Below are 17724 nucleotides of genomic sequence, written 5' to 3' on the forward strand. Positions count from 1 at the left end.
TAAGTAATGCTTGGTTAAATACTAGAGTTGAATAACAACCTGGCATACTTCCTTTCACGGCTTATGAAAGGGAGAAGAGTGAAACTGCACTTTCTGGGAGATTCTGCGCATCAGTGTTTGGGGACGGGCGCCAGGGTCTGCTCAGTTCAGTAAGCCTGAGGTCCATGCTTAGTTCCTGTTGCACAAGGAGATAGGTTTCCAGCTGCTGAGAGAGAAAATGAAACTTTAGCTAAGGTTCAGGGGCTTTAAATTGAATGCAAAGAATCTGCCCAGTTAATTGGCTTCAAGAAAGAACAAGGTAATTCTATAGTTTCAAATTTTCTGAAGCCCAAAGTCCTTCAGAGTTTGATTAGAAATTAAGCCAAACCCTAAAATATATTCACTCAAAAGATATTTAAGCTACATCTGCACTTTTAGGAAGAAAAGCAAGTTCAGTTTAATCAAATAACTAGTTACTGAGAAATGGCTTAATCAAATTCAATTGGTTATTTTCAGATTACCTAGTTACTAGGAAAAAAAATTCAACTGAATAAATATTTTTATATCTGTGCTTAGAGAACTGAACATGACTTGGCAGGATTGGGTGTACCGTACATACCCTTAGGGATTTTCCTAGATATGTGCATGAATACATTACCACGTTCTACTCAGCATAGTAATCATGGCCTATACCAGGCAAGGAAATTACAAGGTACTTCTGCTACAACTCTGCTTTCACTGCCACAGCGTCAGAGTTATCTCCAGTGACCATCTTTTCTGAAGACGCTAGCTGTGGCCTCAGGATCCTTTCACTGCTGCCCTCCTGACAACCTTAACCATTGAGTAGACCTGACCCTAGAGATAAACCTTGTGTACCTTCCCTGTCATGAGCACAGCTGGAAGCAAAGTTATAAAATGAGAACCATGCATAAATTTAACGCCTCAGTTATTACTTAGCTCACGTAGCTGTGATCAGACACCTTTATGGAAGCACCTGAGTTGGAGTTAAAAAGTAATTTCTTGCCAAACAAACAAGTCTTGCTGAGATGCATTTCCAGGTGTACCTGTGCATGATACTACATTCTAGGTAAGACCTATCCCATTTTGGACCCGAAGAACTCAACAATAAGGGACAATTACCCAACAATTTCATCAGCCCAACCAGCTGAGATGACATACTATGCAATGCTTACATAATTTGTGTTGTACTTACTTACCTTCTATGGAGGCTTTCATCGAGCACTCTCCAATTGCTTTACACCCATTAATTAAACCTCACAATACATAATGGAAGAACTACTGCCTCTTTGTCTGAAATGGTGGAACCACTCACCAGTGGAGTTTCCAGAACATGAAGTCACATTATTGTCACTGATGGATCTGAAAACAGAACCAGATTGTAGCCTGGGACCATGTCTCAGATAAAACCAAAATATTGTTCTAGATCCAGGATGGTATCTTATTTCACAAACCCTATTGCATCACATGTGTGATACTGATATCACACATAAGGAATTTGTTTCCATAGGTCAAATTCATTATTAGCAGGTTATGAGCTTAAAACAGGGTCTATGTTGAATTTACGTTTTGTCTCCCCAGAGGACCATAGATTTTTTAAGCAATAAAAAAAAAAAAAAAATTGAGTAAAAATAAGGTAACATTATAATTGTATTATCTGAGGTCATGTTTCTTTACAAGTACAATGGAAATTGGTGACTAGAAAATTTCTTTAGGATGTTAACAGCTGTTTTAGTATTCTGTTAGGAGAGAAGTAGAGGGATCATTCTCGTGAGTACTAACACTTGTTTAGCATACAAGGTTTTTTTTTCCTAAGTCATATGGTGTTATAGTATGATCTTCATTTAACTATAACTTCTTGGAAAGGTTAAACACTCTATTTTGGTGCTAAGGACAATGCCTTTTGTTAAGCAGAAGTTTTGAAATAGCATATACATAGCATACATACATGCATAAATGGGGGTCTGATGAAGGTTATAAATGGGACATGTGAGATACAAACTTTAATTCAGGTATAGTTCAAAGAAGTGAATTACATAGCCATAACAAAACCTGTTGTATTCCTACCTACATATTTAAAGGAACGTGTTTTCTCAGTAAACATCCTTATAAAAACAAAAAATTAAATAAAGTTGATGCTGAAACCTATCTGTCTATAAAAGAAGTAGTAGGTGTCCATGGATACCTGGACCAATTGAAAAGCAAAAAGACCATTGACTTAACAACTTAAGAGAAGCATTTATAATAAAATCTTATATTTTAAGCTTAATATTTATTAAATTTTGGGATGAATTCTCTTGTTTTATTAATTGAAGTGATAATCCAGGTGTTTTAAAGAGCCTTATATCCATTCTGATGTTTAAAATTGTTTTAATTATTTTAATTTCTGTCTATTTTTTTGTTTCAAAGAAGTATGACAAGGTAATCAATAAATGTTTCCAGGCATTTATAAAGGATAATAAAGGATAATATTCTGAGGTAGAAATAGAATAGAAATGGATTTAAAGATAAAATGGAACCATTAAGATGTTTCAGTAGATAAGAGCTTTCTGAAAGTATATATATTTAAAGGGATATGAGTTAGATATAAAAGACCAACATAAAAGTTTTATTTTAAAATGTCAGTTTTTATAATGCACTGTAAATTGCAACCTTTGCCACAATTAACATATGTGATGTAAATAAATTTTGTATGTCATAAACATATATAATACGATACATAGTTCTATAAACTTTTTTGAGGTTACAAAAATTTTGAGGACCACTGATTTAATACATTACTTTTTCACTAATTTCTAAGGATTCAGAATATTTTATTGGGCATTTTTCTATAATAATTAGGGCCTGACACAGTAACAGTTTTAATCTCTTCTAGTTCCATTAAAGGAAAAAAAAGCCAGAGAGGGTTTCAGAACTTTTGCCAGAATGTGATGGAAACATTTCAGAAGTAAACATTACCTGTTTCAGAGTGTTACCATCGCCAGTGTCCTCACACTCTACTCTCTATGTCACTAGAGTAGATCTGTTAGCATGAGGTGGCCCTCCTGAATCTTTGTTCAGTGTGAGAACTCTGGGGCTCCTTCTCTGGCTGTGTTCTCTGTTGAATCCTGGTCCTGCTACTTACTGGTTCTGTAGCCTGATCACTATCATATCCGAAGACTACTTTCTCATTTGTGAAAATACAGAATGGGATATCTACCTCCTAGGTGACAATGGGGAATCAATGAGATAAAGTAGGTAAAGTATTATGTGTTGCTTGACACTAAATAGGGGCTTATCAATGATAACTATAATAATTTTAAAGATGGTAAAAACTGAAGCTTCAGCATTGTGAATAAAAGTTGATATGAATCCAATGAAGTATAGAAAAACATATTGGATTATTTTGAGCTTGGGTCTATACTTTAGTACATAGTAGTTGTTTGAGAAATATTAATTGAATGAAAAATGATTTTTCTTGATCATGAAATGACCCAATTGTAATTGTTTTTTTAACATAAAATCTTTCCCTGGTCACCCTTTTAAAAACTATAACTCTTCTTTCTTGATCTGTTTCATTTCCATTCCCTGCATTATTTTCTCCCTCAGCACTTACTGCCATCTAACATACCCTATATCTTATTTTTGTTGTTGTTTATTGTCTGTTGCCATACTAGAAATCTCATGAAAGCAAGCATTTTTGTCTTTTCTTCATGGTTTTATCTACATAGCTAGAATAATTCCTGGTGAAGGCTAAATTCTCAATTAATGTATAAAGGAATGAGCAAATGAATGAGAGTGAACAAATAAATAAATATTTTTTAACAATAAATTAAAAAGTTAGTACACTAAGCATAAAATAACTGCAAGTTCATTTTTCTTCTACCTAGAATAGTCTTCCAATTATAAGCTCATCAGATCTGAAATAATCTTTTTTTTCACTTAAAGATATTCTTTGGACATCTTTGTATATTTGTACACATAGGTCCTTGAGCAGTTCCCTTTAGCAGGTGCTAAGAGATGGGAGGTAGTTCACAAGAAGAGTTGATTTTAGCTAGGGATGCATAAAATTTGTGTTGTAACAGGTGAGAATATGGAGGTTATGGGCACAAGTGTAGAGCCATAGATAGATAGGGTTTTGATGAATTATTTATTCTGAATATTTAACTTTGAAAGATGAGATAGACAGTAAACTGTTGACTGATGATAGAGGTGTAGCTGCTGGATGTTAAAATAGAGAAGAGAAAGTATGATAGTATGGCAGCCCTGAGGGTTTACTCAAATCATTGATTTAAAATAAAACAAGTCATCGAGTCAAACTGTATTTTTGCTCGAGCAATGGAATGTGCTTGGGAACAGATTGATAGTAGATGGAATGTTATTTTTAATTAGGGTTATGTTTAAATTATGGGTTTTATGTGCCAGACTGAAAGAAGAGCTAAAAAGTTGAGGGCATTTGTGAGTGAGTATAATGATTGATCAAGAGGATGCAGAGAGAAGAAATTGAGGGCACAAGGGGAGGAAACGACAGCAAAAATGTGATGGGGAGAATGGATTGAAAATCTGGGCGAAAAGTTAATGGATCAAAAAAGTCTGGGTGAAGGGATTGTTGGAAGTGAAGTTTATAGGAAGTAAGCTACAAGGGTGGAGGTGATAATTGGGAGATTATGGAGGGTTTGGAGTGACTAATCAAAAGTACACCTTGGGAGGGCAAGCATAAGATAGAGTAGGAGAAAGCAAAGAACTGAGAAGCCAAGAGACTAGAAATATTATCGGTGGATGTTGTGCTTTCAAAAATTTATTTTGGGAGTCACGTTGATAACAGTTACACTTAGCTTACTTAAAAAGTTTTTTTTAGAAAACTTGGGGAAGTATCCCAAGGGAGTAGTAAATGACTTCCACAGAGAAAGATGGTAGAAAGTATGAACTGATAATATGAGACTCAAATCTGTGAATCTTTAAGGAGGAGGGAGAAAAAAAACTAGTCTTGAAGCAGCTCTGAGGAGCAAGAAATTCAATGCCTCATCTTTGGCACCTATCGGTATGGGGGACAAGTAGCCATCACCTGAAAATGTCACATAGAAAGTGAAGTTTCAGGAGTGCCCGCTAAGTGTCCCTTACTTGTCTCAGTTGAGCAAGGAGGTGAAGGAACATCTTGCCAGGATGGAGAATTCTGCACTCCCTCTGGACTCCTGCTGATGGAAGAGTTCTGAAGGGAATCCTGTTACTGCTAGCACCAAAAACAACTTTTCTTTCCAACTGAGCAGTAGCAGTCTGCTGGGAAATGATATTGCTCTCTTTAACAAGTACATGATATTCCACTGTGTGGAAGTACTGCACAACTGATTCATTCCCACATGATGGAGGATTCTGTTATACAAGTTTGCATCTTTTAGAGTCCTAATTTCATTATAGAATCTTTAGACGGCCATTGCCTAATATATCAACTATGTGATGTATTTTGATATGAACTTAATTAAATCAAATTACAATTGGTTTTAAATATAATAAAGTGTCAAAACTGGCAGATTGATAATATTGTAGCTTATTTTTCTACCTTTAGGAAGAGATCCAAGTTATTTATTAATCTTGCCTTTAAAAAAATCAAGATGGATAATTAAAAAATCCTATCATTTCTAATTTGTTTCTTTCTGGTTTGAAAAGTTAGAATAACTAAGTAATAACCTCCCAACTTTGCCAACAAAGGTCCATCTAGTCAGGGCTATGGTTTTTCCAGTAGTCATGTATGGATGTGAGAGTTGGACTATAAAGAAAGCTGAGAGCCGAAGAATTGATGCTTTTGAACTGTGGTGTTGGAGAAGACTCTTGAGAGTCCCTTGGACTGCAAGGAGATCCAACTAGTCCATCCTAAAGGAGATCAGTCCTGAGTGTGCATTGGAAGGACTGATGTTGAAGCTGAAACTCCAAAACTTTGGCTACCTGATGCGAAGAAGTGACTCATTTGAAAAGACCCTGATGCTGGGAAAGATTGAAGGCAGGAGGAGAAGGGGACAACAGAGGATGAGATGGTTGGATGACATCACCGACACAATGGACATGGGTTTGGGTGGACTCTGGGAGTTGGTGATGGAGAGGGAGGTCTGGTGTGCTGCGGTTCATGGGGTCACAAAGAGTCAGACACAACTGAGCGACTGAACTGAACCAAACTGAACCTCGTAACAAAAGAGTTTTTAAGAGTTTATTTGCTGAATGTTCTCAGCACTGAGCCATGACCTGGAGAGGAGCAGAGTGAGGAGAGAGTGAGATACCTACACTAGGTCTATATACTTTAAGAATCCAGATTTGTTCCTTGGCTCAAAAGCAGGGACAGAAGAAAAAGAAGTTATTCATGACCTAAAGGGGTTTTTAACATAAGTTCATGGGCAAAAAATAACAATGAAAGTGTTTTTCTCATCTGTTTAGAGGATTAGAAGCAATATAAACATTTTGCAGAGAACAATGAAAACATGTTAGGTTTAACTAAGCTGACAGTTCTATAAGCTCTTAGCTACAGTAAAAGGAAGGCAGTTTTGTGTTGCATCAGGAGAGAATTCTTATTAAAAACACCTAGCGTTGTACAGAGAAGGCAATGGCAACCCACTCCAGTACTCTTGCCTGGAAAATCCCATGGATGGAGAAGCCTAGTAGGCTGCAGCGACTTCACTTTCACTTTTCACTTTCATGCGTTGGAGAAGGAAATGGCATCCCGCTCCAGTGTTCTTGCCTGGAGAATCCCGGGGACGGCGGAGCCTGGTGGGCTGCCATCTTTGGGGTTGCACAGAATCAGACACGACTGAAGCGACTTCGCAGCAGCAGCAGCAGCAGCAGCAGCGTTGTTGTAAATCCTCTTCTCTGAATGAATACTTTAAACCAATAACCCTGCTGTAGGTGTCACAGTGAGCTGGTCTTCTAGGGTCCAGTGCATTTGGGGACAAGTCTACTATACTTTCTGAACTTTTGCAGCATTACCAGTAAAGTAACAATAACTTCATTTCTTGAACATGGAGCTGTTGAGGATTTTGTGAGTTAGTATGTGTAAAACATTTGAACAGGCTATCTGGAACATTTGTGTCTGATGCACAATAGCTATTCATTGGAAGGAGATACACAATTTTGGAAGCTCTCTTTAGGAAAAGAATGCAAAACAAAAATATCAAAAGTGTACAAATTTTAAAAACTTCAAATGCTGTGTAAAATAAAAATCCATAAAAGTAATAATATTTTCATTAATTAGTTGCCTAACACATCTCCATAAATGCTTTTTGTCTTACTTTTTAATCTGCAATTTTATATTATCTCTGCATGTTGTAGTCGTTTAGTCGTGTCTGACTCTGCGACACCATGTACTGTAGCCTGCCAGGCTCCTCTGTCCATGGAGTTCTCCAGGCCAAGAATACTGGAGTGTTACCATTTCCTTCTCCAGGGCATCTTCCCCACCCAGGGATCAAACCTGTGTCTCCTTCATTGCAGGCAGATTCTTTACTGTCTGAGCCATTAGGGAATCCCAATCTCTGTGTATGATGTTTAAAAAGGTATTTCATGGAAGGAATGGAGAAGTCATTTAGTTTTTCGTCTTCCTCTAGCAAAGTTAGTTGAAAATTATTTTATTATTTTTGACTGTTTTTTAAAAGATTTGTTAATTTGTTTTGCTACCTCAAGTCTTGGCTGTGGCATATGGGATCTCCATTGCATCATGTGGGATCTTTGAGGATGGTGCATAGACTTTCCAGTTGTTGAGGATGGTGCACAGACTCTCCAGTTGAGGTGCGGGGGCTTTGTTGCTCCACAGCATGTGGGATCTTAGTTCCCTGACCAGGGGTTAAACCTTTGTTCCCTGTATTGCAAGGCAGATTCTCAACTGCTGGGCCACCAGGCAAGTCCCCATTATTGGCAGTTTTGAAAGGCTTATTTCAACTTCATAATTGATAATGCCATGTGCACTTTTAATATTGTTGGAACTCTGAGAAAATCTCTAGTGTGTTTCATATATGACTTAAAGTTTGTGAAATAATTCCCATGGAGTAGTTTCTGGCTCCATATATTTTAGATCTTACTTCTCTTCCATTATCAGTGCTAGATACCATAGAACATGTGCATCTCGTCATACATACCCTAGCCTGGCACCTGAAAGAGTCAGCATGTGAACTGGAGGAGTCGCCTCAGAACCCATTGCTACATTAGGATAACTGGCAATAATTGAACAACACTTGGAAGTGCCTGCAAATCACATAAACATATCTCACTAAATGCAAACTAAATGTATCCCTAATTATTGAAACCTTGCAATACTTAGCTATCAAAAACACTTGGCCACTCCCTCAACCATATTTGGAAAAATCAGAGATTCTGGCTATGTCTACAGGGAGCTATTAGACACATCAAAATTGTAAATAGAAGCAGTTTAATTATTCTGGGACTAACTGAGTGTTTGCTTGAATTGTGAACCAAGAAGCATTATGCTTACTTCTGCATGTCCGTCTTCACAAATTCAGTTACAGTGGTCTAATAAAGGAAAAATAATAGTCTTTTCAGAAAATTAAGTTATAACGTGTCAATTTTTATTCAAGTTTGACTGCAAAGGAAAAGTCTTCTCAAAGACCAATGCAAAGATTTCTGTCTTGGTAGAGACATTTATAAGAAAAGAAAATTGTTAGTAATCATTTTTAGACTCCAAGCAAAACAAAAAAGGCTGTCAGACTCTAGACTTCTGGTTAATATTTAGGTCTATTAGAAATCTGCTCAAACATTTTGTCTGTGATGCTAATTTCTTCCCAGAAGGATGTTGCAGATTATGTAGCTCAAAAAGTTCTGTATCAGACCATGTTTAGCAATAGTTTTTCCTTTAGTATAGAAAAAGGTCAGTGTTTGGATTAGATTTGAATTTCAGCCAAGTGACTTCCTCAGGTAACTTAATCTCCAAGAGCTTCGATTTGCTTCTCTACTGAAGGAGATAATAAGCTTTATTTCACCTGAGTTGTTGTGGAAATGATAGGAGCTAATTAAAAATATGTCTAACACAAAGTCTGGAAATTTGAAAGTGCTCTATAATGGTAGTTTTCTTCTTCCTCTTTGAGACTATGATGCAACTCATTTTCTTTTTTTCTTTGTGCACTCTAATAATAGACATTGTGCTCTCAAAAATAATTTTGAATTGAATTATTTGTTCTAGCAGTGGTCCCCAACCTTTTTGGCACCAGGGACCAGTTTTATGGGATCCCCTGATGGCTCAGTTGGTAAAGAATCCGCCTGCAATGCAGGAGACCCTGGTTCGATTCCGGGGTTGGGAGGATCCACTGGAGAAGGGATAGGCTACCCACTCCAGTATTCTTGGCTCAGCTGGTAAAGAATGTGCCTGCAATGTGGGAGACGTAGGTTTGATTCCTGGGTTGGGAAGATCCCCTGGAGAAGGAACAGCTACCCACTCCAGTATTCTGACCTGGAGAATTCCATAGACTGTATAGTCCAGGGGGTTGCAAAGAGTTGGAAATGACTGAGCAGCTTTGACTTCACTGCACTTCACCAGTTTTATGGAAGACAGTTTTTCATTGGACCAGGGGCAGGGGAATGGAGTCAGGATGATTCAAGCACATTGCATTTATTGTGCACTTGATTTCTAATCTGACACTGCCACTGATCTGACAGAAGGTACTGGTCTGTGGCCCAAAGGTTGGGAACCTCTGCTCTAGAGGCAGCTTTACTGTCTTAAATACAAAAGAAGAAAAAGAACAATATAAACGGTTTTCTGGGTCACCATAAAAAGATAGGCAGTGTTATGACACATATGACTGAATTTTTATAAAAGTCAAAATATAAATAATTGAAAAAGCTTCCTGTTCCCTACAGAAAAATATATTGTAACTTTATTCAATGAAACCAAGAACTCTGTCTACCAAGTTCCCTATGTATAACAACTAACAGAATGTTGAAAAAAAGATTATTATAATCTATTATGGGGCTTCCTTGCTGGCTCAGTGGGAAAGAATTTGCCTGCCAGTGCAGGAGATGTGGGTTTGATCCCAGGGTCAGGAGAGTCCCTGGAGAAGGAAATGGCACACTCCAGTATTCTTGCCTGGAGAATCCCATGGCTAGAAGAACCTGGTGGGCTACAGTCCATGGGGTCGTAAAGAGTTGAACATGACTTAGCTAATAAGCAACAACATGATCTATTATATTCTTCAAATGAATGAATAATAGTTAGATCACTTATAAATTATACCTTAGTTAATTTGTGCAACACCTCTAAGAAGATGATTTTGCTATTCTTGTTTTTAAATTGTGAAAACAAAGGATTATCATTTTTCAGGCATTTTTCCAAGGTCACATAATTAGAAAAGAATATAAGTAGCTCTCAAACCCAGAACATCCATACCCCAAGCCATGCTCTTTCTCCAGCACCACATAGCTCTTCCTAAATGGTCTTTTGGGGGTCACTGTAACTTGATAAAAAGATAAATTGCACTTATTGTAAAAGTGAAGTTAGTAATTTCTTTGATAGTTGTTGGCATCCACCTATGATGTCAAGTACATTTCTAAGGATTCAATTCCAGGGGGATGTTTATAAGGTGAAAAGACAAATATTTAACAATGCTTAGAACTAGGACTCTTTACTGGCCAATCAGGATGGATATTGATTTTAGTTCTGAAGCACTTCCCTGGAGGCCAGAGCTGTTCCAGGGGTTAACTCTACATGTACCTCATCCAGGTGAAGGTTTCCTGCAGAGGAAGGGCCAACCTGTGAAGGGCATGATGCCTTTAGAGAGTTCAGTTATGAATTTGTTTTTTCTTTCTTTTTTCTGTCATAAATGAACAACAAGATATGCCATACTGGTTGCTCATTTATGACAGAAAAAGAGAAAAAACAAAACAAAGAATGGATGCTTTTGAATTGTGGAGAAGACTCTGGAGAAGACTCTTGAGAGTCCCTTGGACAGCAAGAAGATCAATCCAGTCAATCCTAAGAGTATTCTTTGGAAGGACTGATGCTGAAGCTGAATTTCCAGTACTTTGGCCACTTGATGTGAAAAGCTAACTCGTTTGAAAAGACCCTGATGCTGGGAAAGATTGCAGACAAAAGAAGGGAGCAGCCAAGGATGAGACGGTTAGAGAACATCACCAACCCAGTGAACATGAATCTGAGCAACTGTGGAAGATAGTGAAGGATAGGGGAGCCTGGCAAGCTGCAGTCCATGGGGTTGCAAAAAGGTGAACATGACTTAGCAACTGAACAACAAATGATTGTATCTCTGAGCATTAGCAACATATCAGCCCTAAATAACACTTCTTAAGTAAAATACTTCGGATGGGATTGCCAAAATTGCAGTAGTGACTGTTTATGAATGTGGAATTGTAGGTGACTTCTATTCTTTACAGTTTAATTTACTCATTCAGCATACATTTACTGAAAGCCTTGTAAATAGCAGGCATTCCTAGATTTCAGAAGTAAGACAGGGGCTGTTTCTGTTCCTTTCATTGGTGTTATATATATAATCAGAAAATATTCCACCGAGTTAATTAAAGAAATTATATCAAATAGTTGAATGGTAAGAAGAAGAAAGGTCCCGAGAAAAATAAATCCAGAACTTTAAAAAGATTAAATTGTATTAATTAAAAATACATGGCAAAAATCTAACAAGTTATTTATGTAGACACCTAATTTTTTAGCAGTTCATTTAGTATCCATTTTAATGTGAACAGGTGCTACTGAATGCCTATTTAATGTACAAATGCCAATACCATATTGAGTGACAGAAGAGTTAACTTAGACACATTCATCTAATTTAAGAATCTGCTCTGGTCAAGACTGTGATGAGAGTTCTCATATTTTAATATAGCCCAATGATATTTATGTGTAGCTTCTTATTTCTTAATGAAGTTTCCTATGGGGAAGAATGTCTGATTTTAGAAATTGGTAAGGATTTTCAGTGCTTATATCAAATACTGGCTTTCTCGTGTTTTTAGAACATAGATATGTGTTGTTTTATTTCTTACTTAGTACTTTGAGAGAGAGGGAGGAGAGGAAAACTGGAAGTAAAGTTAGAAAAAGATTCCGTGTCTTTGGACAAAGAGGAAATTTAACCAGGCAAGCAGGTCTTGACTAGCCAGTTCTACAACTAACCAGTGGTGACTGAGTCAAGTACAATCCAGCCCAAATATTCAAAATCTACTATTTCATACATATTTATGGGCTCTTTCCATTGGTTAGTCTACTACATACACATGCAGGAAAAAAAAAAAAAAAACTCTACTAAATGCATTTCTGTAAGGCATTAACCAGAAAATCAGTAACTTATCCTAAGCAGGGAAATTTAAAATGTCCCATATGCGTGGCCCTTCTGTTAATTGTAGAACCTGTTTAGTGAGGTTTCTGTTTCTACCTCATGTATAGTGATGTTGCAATGCTGTGTGGGGAAGCACATTATGCTTGCAGATGTTGCTGAAGAAATATCTGGGGAATGGAAGGCTCTTCAGTTGTTCTCGGGTGTTGTCCACATTGATGTGGCCAAGCATTTGCTCTGACACACTCTCATTTCAGCTGGGTTTCCTTTTAAGAAGGCTTCAAATCCTTATCTCTTCTGGTGAAAACAATACTTGGAATTCTTTTGGGGGCTCAATATATTCAGACATTACTTCATTTTTGTTTGGAACTGACCTCTTGCCCCTGATACCCCTCTCACTAGCCACTCCCCTTCTTCAAAGTATAGTGAAATAGTTTTTAAAACTTTTTCAACAATGATTATATTTCCAAATAAAATTTGAACATGACTGCTCAATATATATTTATATAAAGAAAGTGATTCTCTGTCAAGGGACTCTCTTCCAATGTCTTCAGTGAAATTCCATGGAGCATTCCATGAAAACCTCTGGAATAATGCAAAGAACACTTTCCCAGGAGTTAGAGTTGCAATCCCTGAATTGTTCAGTAATTCAGTTAATTTATTAAACATTTTTGGTGTGCAAAGCAGTAAAATGCTAAGGGAAAAAGGCCCTCAAGAGACTTAACATTCAAGTGTGGGAAAAAAACAGCTACAGGAAAAAGTTCTAGATGCTTTGGCAAGGTCAGTGATATATATTGATCACTCTGGACCTTGTTTTTTGTAAATTTAAAATAAATAACTTCAAACTATACATAGAACCTTACTCCTCTTACATGCTTGACCCTGTGGTTCTGTCACTCTGTGCCACTGAATTTGGATCACAAAGGAAAGCCACTGGAAATGGACATGAGACATGAAGGCACAAGAACTGGATGCAGCATGTGCATCTGTGAAATTTTTGTAATGTTGAGAAAAGTATGCACGATAGCGAGATAGGAGTGAAAAAATAAATGCATAGTTGCTAAGGAGCAGAATTACTGGGCGTCATCTTCAGCTTTTCCGAAATGCTCTTCTACCTCCATGATGCACAGGAAACCCAGCTTTTCCCTGATAACTAAGCTCCCTTTTCCACTGAAGGCCTCTTATCCTCCAGCTTCATCTCCAATTCAGCCTCACAAGATCAAGGTCATGCTAACAAAAGTCTCTGCTTATTTTTTCCAATAAAAGAATCACTCTCCATTGAGAGTGCATGTTGATAATTTACATAGAAGAAGGTAAGGGAAGAAAACATGCAGCTGTATGAATTTAATACAAATGTAGTTAATTTTAATTATTTAATAATATGATGTAAATGCATCAATTCAAAGAAGAAAGGCAATGATTACAGAATGTGATGTTGTCAGGTAAGAATTATAATAGTAATATTATTATTCTTATTAATAGCCACAGTCTTCCTGGAGTTTTGGAAAAGGAGAAGAAGTACACTGACCTATACTTGGGACCTTATTGAATGGGAAGAAGAGGAGGTAAGATGTTAAGAGACTAGGAGATAAGAAACTGGAATAACATATGGTGCAGGAAATCACTCACTGCCTTAACATCTAAGCAGGAAGCAGCTAAACACCATTCAGTTTTCCCTTGATTTTTTTTGTTTTACTAACAACATTATTATTTTATGAATATAATAGACACCAATGATGAAATATGTACTTTTCTCAGAGCACTTCTATAATGTTTCTTTAAATTCCATTAGTGGAAAATCATGCTAATTAAAATATGGTTTAGGGTTTATTTGGAAAATATCTTGCATCTAATTTTTTACAAGTTGCGTCTTTGCCAAGACTTGACATAGAAGTAGGCCAAATTCCAGGAATTTAGTCAATATTGGATGATTTTTTTAATTTATGCCTTAGATATTTAGTTAACTTTAGTTTTTCTCATAGGAAACCCTTCGTCCCCAGTTCGAAGCAAAGTATTACAAGATGGAGCGAGTGAATCCTATCAGTGGAAAACCTGAGCCACATCAGCCTTCCTCAGACAAAGTCACTCGTCTTCTTGTTTCTATTTCAGGAATATTCTTCATGGTAAAGTAGAACCATCAATCTCAGAATATTGTGGGATTCCAGGTTTAGAAAGCAGTTCTAGAATATCAACTCATTTTGTGACCCTGAGGGGGTAAGAAACTGTATCCTGTTCAGTATGTTGGTGGTACATACATACTATTAAACAAAGTAAAAATCACAGCAGGTCATGCAGTAATTGCAGAGGGAGCTTGTGCATATTTTTAAATAAAATACTGTCTGGGAGAAACAAAGATCACCTAAGATAAAATGGAAATTATGTAAGTCGTCCTAAAATTAGATACTCTGTTTTAAAACCAAGCATGTATGTGACAGTTGAGATTTGAACAACATATCACACTATAACAACTGAGTCTTACACTCTTTATTTTGACTCTAATGTAAGTCAGTTCTTTAAAGGAAATTTTAAATTTATGTACGCTTTCTTGGAAAAGTAAATTTCTTTCGCTTTTGGGTTCAATATTTTGAATCTATGTTGTTGCTTTTATTTTTTTAATAATGCAAAACATGGATGTCTCTCTGGTCTCCCATTTTGTAGATTTCTCTGGTGATCACGGCAGTGTTTGCCGTTGTGGTGTATCGCCTGGTTGTCATGGAACAGTTTGCATCATTCAAGTGGAATTTCATCAAACAACACTGGCAGTTTGCAACTTCCGCTGCTGCAGTCTGTATCAATTTTGTAATCATTATGGCACTGAATGTTGTAAGTGTTTACAATTTTTCAGTAGGTGTAAAGGGGGTGGGTAGAGGAGAGGTCTGTGTTTCCTTTATACTTGGATTGGATTTATAAGAAGCCAAAATAAGGCCAAGTATCATTTCTGGCAAAGACAGTTGGGCTTAGCAGGAAGTATTTCATTTATGTGGTTTACATGATATTTTTTAAAATTAAAATCCATGATAGTTGTATTGTCTTCCTTGCTCTTTGAATTTGTAGTTTATTTATTTATTTATTTTTATTTTTGGTTGTGCTGGGTCTTTGTTGCTTTGCACAGGCTTTATCTAGTTGCAACAAGCGAGGGCTACTTTTCTTTGTAGCGCCCTGGCTTCTCATTGCAGTAGCTTCTCTTCTTGTGGAGCACAGGCTCTAGGCACATGGATTTCAGTAGCTTTGACACACAGGTGCATGTGGAATCTTCCCAAAACAGGGATCAAACCAGTGTCCCCTGCATTGGCAGTGGATTCCTATCCACTGCACCAGCAGGGAAGTCTTAGGTTTATCACTTCGTTTAGTGATAGCTTCCACTCATCAAGTATCTCGTGTGTGCTGGAAAGGGTGCTCTGCTCTTTTTATGCATGAAGCTATGCTCTTTTCATTCAGATAGGAATTGTTAGGATTAGAAAACCAGTCCAACAAATTCAAACTCTGAGAATTTATTGGAAAGATATAGGAAATTCTGTTTGAAAGTGTAGCCTTGTTACCTCCAAGACCTCATGTGAAATGGAAAACAGACAGCTTCTCCATTTGCATTTCTCTGAGACTAAGTATTTTTCCTCCCTTCCTCTTCATCTTTCTGTCTTTCTCTCCCTGTTTCTCCTTTCTCTTTCTCTCTTTCTCTCTTCCATTCCCATCTTTTTTTTTTTTTTTCCTAAGCAATGATTCTATTTGCATTTGTTTTCACAGGAAGAGACTGTTTTTATCAGCGAAAGACTATATTGCCTAACAGTGGCCTCCGTGTCAGTGTCTGGTGTGCTGGTGCATTGATACGCTTTTCTTATCTTCACTGACTCTAACTTCATGACCTTGGTGGTCAGTTTCTGTAGTTTATTTAACTTAGATCATCCAGTGTTTTAATGTGCTAATTTCTCAGAGAGTGCATGTAATTGGTTCAACATGACACATACCAATTAACTTGTGAACCAAATGTCTGTGGCTGAGAGGACAGCATTATGCTTAGGTCTGCCCCTTTAGCAAGGTCTGTGGTTGGGGTCCCATTTTCTCTCAAGACAGGAGGCATTGATGCACTTATTTAGAACAATTTATTTCCTTTAATTCTTCCAATATCACCACAAGGTCAATATTCTTTCCATTATGTGAATAAGGAAACTACAGTTCAGAGAGCTTAAATAACTTGTCCCAGATTGTGCATTTAGTAAGTATTAGTGCTTGCATATTTATTTACATGATAATTCATGTAGACAGCTGACCAATACATGCATAATGATGTTGATAACATAAACAGGTAATATGCATCTGGTTCCAAACTAGATTGACAGTGCTGTTACATGATTAGTCGGGAAGGGACTGGAACCATTTTCTATTTAACTTTAAAATAACCAGGGAAGTTCTTAAGCGAAAAGTGAATAGTCACTGCAAGAAACGGGTAAATTTCAATGCAAGGGCAATAGTTAATATTTTCTGCTGGAGTTTGCTTTCTTCAGGTTCAGTTTATTTGTAGAAGGAGAATATTTTTTTTTACTGTATCTCCAAGTAAGCCATACAGTATTTTAATTTATGCTTTGACACATGGATTGAAATGAACAATAAACATTGAAAAACTACAGAGCTAGGATTGAGAGGCCTGTGTGGTAATCTATGAAAGGTGGGTAGTATAGGTTTTATGTTGCACAAAATCACCATAGTGAAGGAGGAGCCATTCACAACATGGATTTTATACAACAGATTTTTATATTTTTCATTCTTATGTTAACTGTTCTGGCAGATAGTGAAAGAAATTGTTTATCTAAGGAAAAGAAGGCTTTAGTGGTTAATGTATTTATTTCTAGGTAACACTAGCAGTAAGCTGGTATGATTTTAAATTGATTCATTTTCCTAATCATGGTAGGTTGGTTGAATATTACATTTTAATATTATTTAAGTACATGACATACAGTTACATAAGAAGGATATACAGTTTCACTTGATTTCCCTTGGAACACGCCTACATTTTGAAGAATGACAATAAAATGTTAATAGTGGTTATATTTCAGGAGTGGGATAATATTTTATTTGATATTTTTTTCCGTTCATTTAAATGTTTATTTCTATATTTAGGTTTTGATTTATAATCCGAAAAAATAGTCTTTACTTTTAATACATTCTACCATGATATAAAATCTGGAACAAATCAGAATTGGAATGTACTTATTTTTACTTTGTATATGAGTCACTCATAAAACCACAGCCACTTAGGTAGCTTTAGGTAGCAATTTCAGGTCATTTTTAAAGTTTTGTCTTTCACCGAGTAAAGAATAGGTTTACTGATGGTGCATAGCATCCCAGGACACTCACACGCAGGCGTGCACACACGCACACACACTCTCTCTCTCTGTCTCTGTTCCTTCTGTCCTCATTTATGCTCTCCCCTCTCTCCTGCCCCTCTGAACACAGTCCAGGCTTTCATCAGTTTGTATTG

General features: G+C 36.8%; 1 protein-coding gene across 3 annotated transcripts in view; it reads left to right on the forward strand.

Moving 5' to 3' along the window:
- Positions 1-17724, forward strand: part of ANO3 (anoctamin 3) — a 429104-nt gene that overhangs the window by 363376 nt on the left and 48004 nt on the right. For all 3 annotated transcript variants that reach the window (XM_043908234.1, XM_043908242.1, XM_043908249.1), the window contains 3 exons: positions 13734-13816; positions 14234-14374; positions 14910-15074. In XM_043908234.1, coding sequence (XP_043764169.1) covers positions 13734-13816; positions 14234-14374; positions 14910-15074 — 389 coding nt within the window. The remainder of the gene's footprint in view (positions 1-13733; positions 13817-14233; positions 14375-14909; positions 15075-17724) is intronic.

The sequence above is a fragment of the Cervus elaphus genome, chromosome 1 (assembly GCF_910594005.1).
Source record: "Cervus elaphus chromosome 1, mCerEla1.1, whole genome shotgun sequence".
NCBI classification, from domain to species: domain Eukaryota; kingdom Metazoa; phylum Chordata; class Mammalia; order Artiodactyla; family Cervidae; genus Cervus; species Cervus elaphus.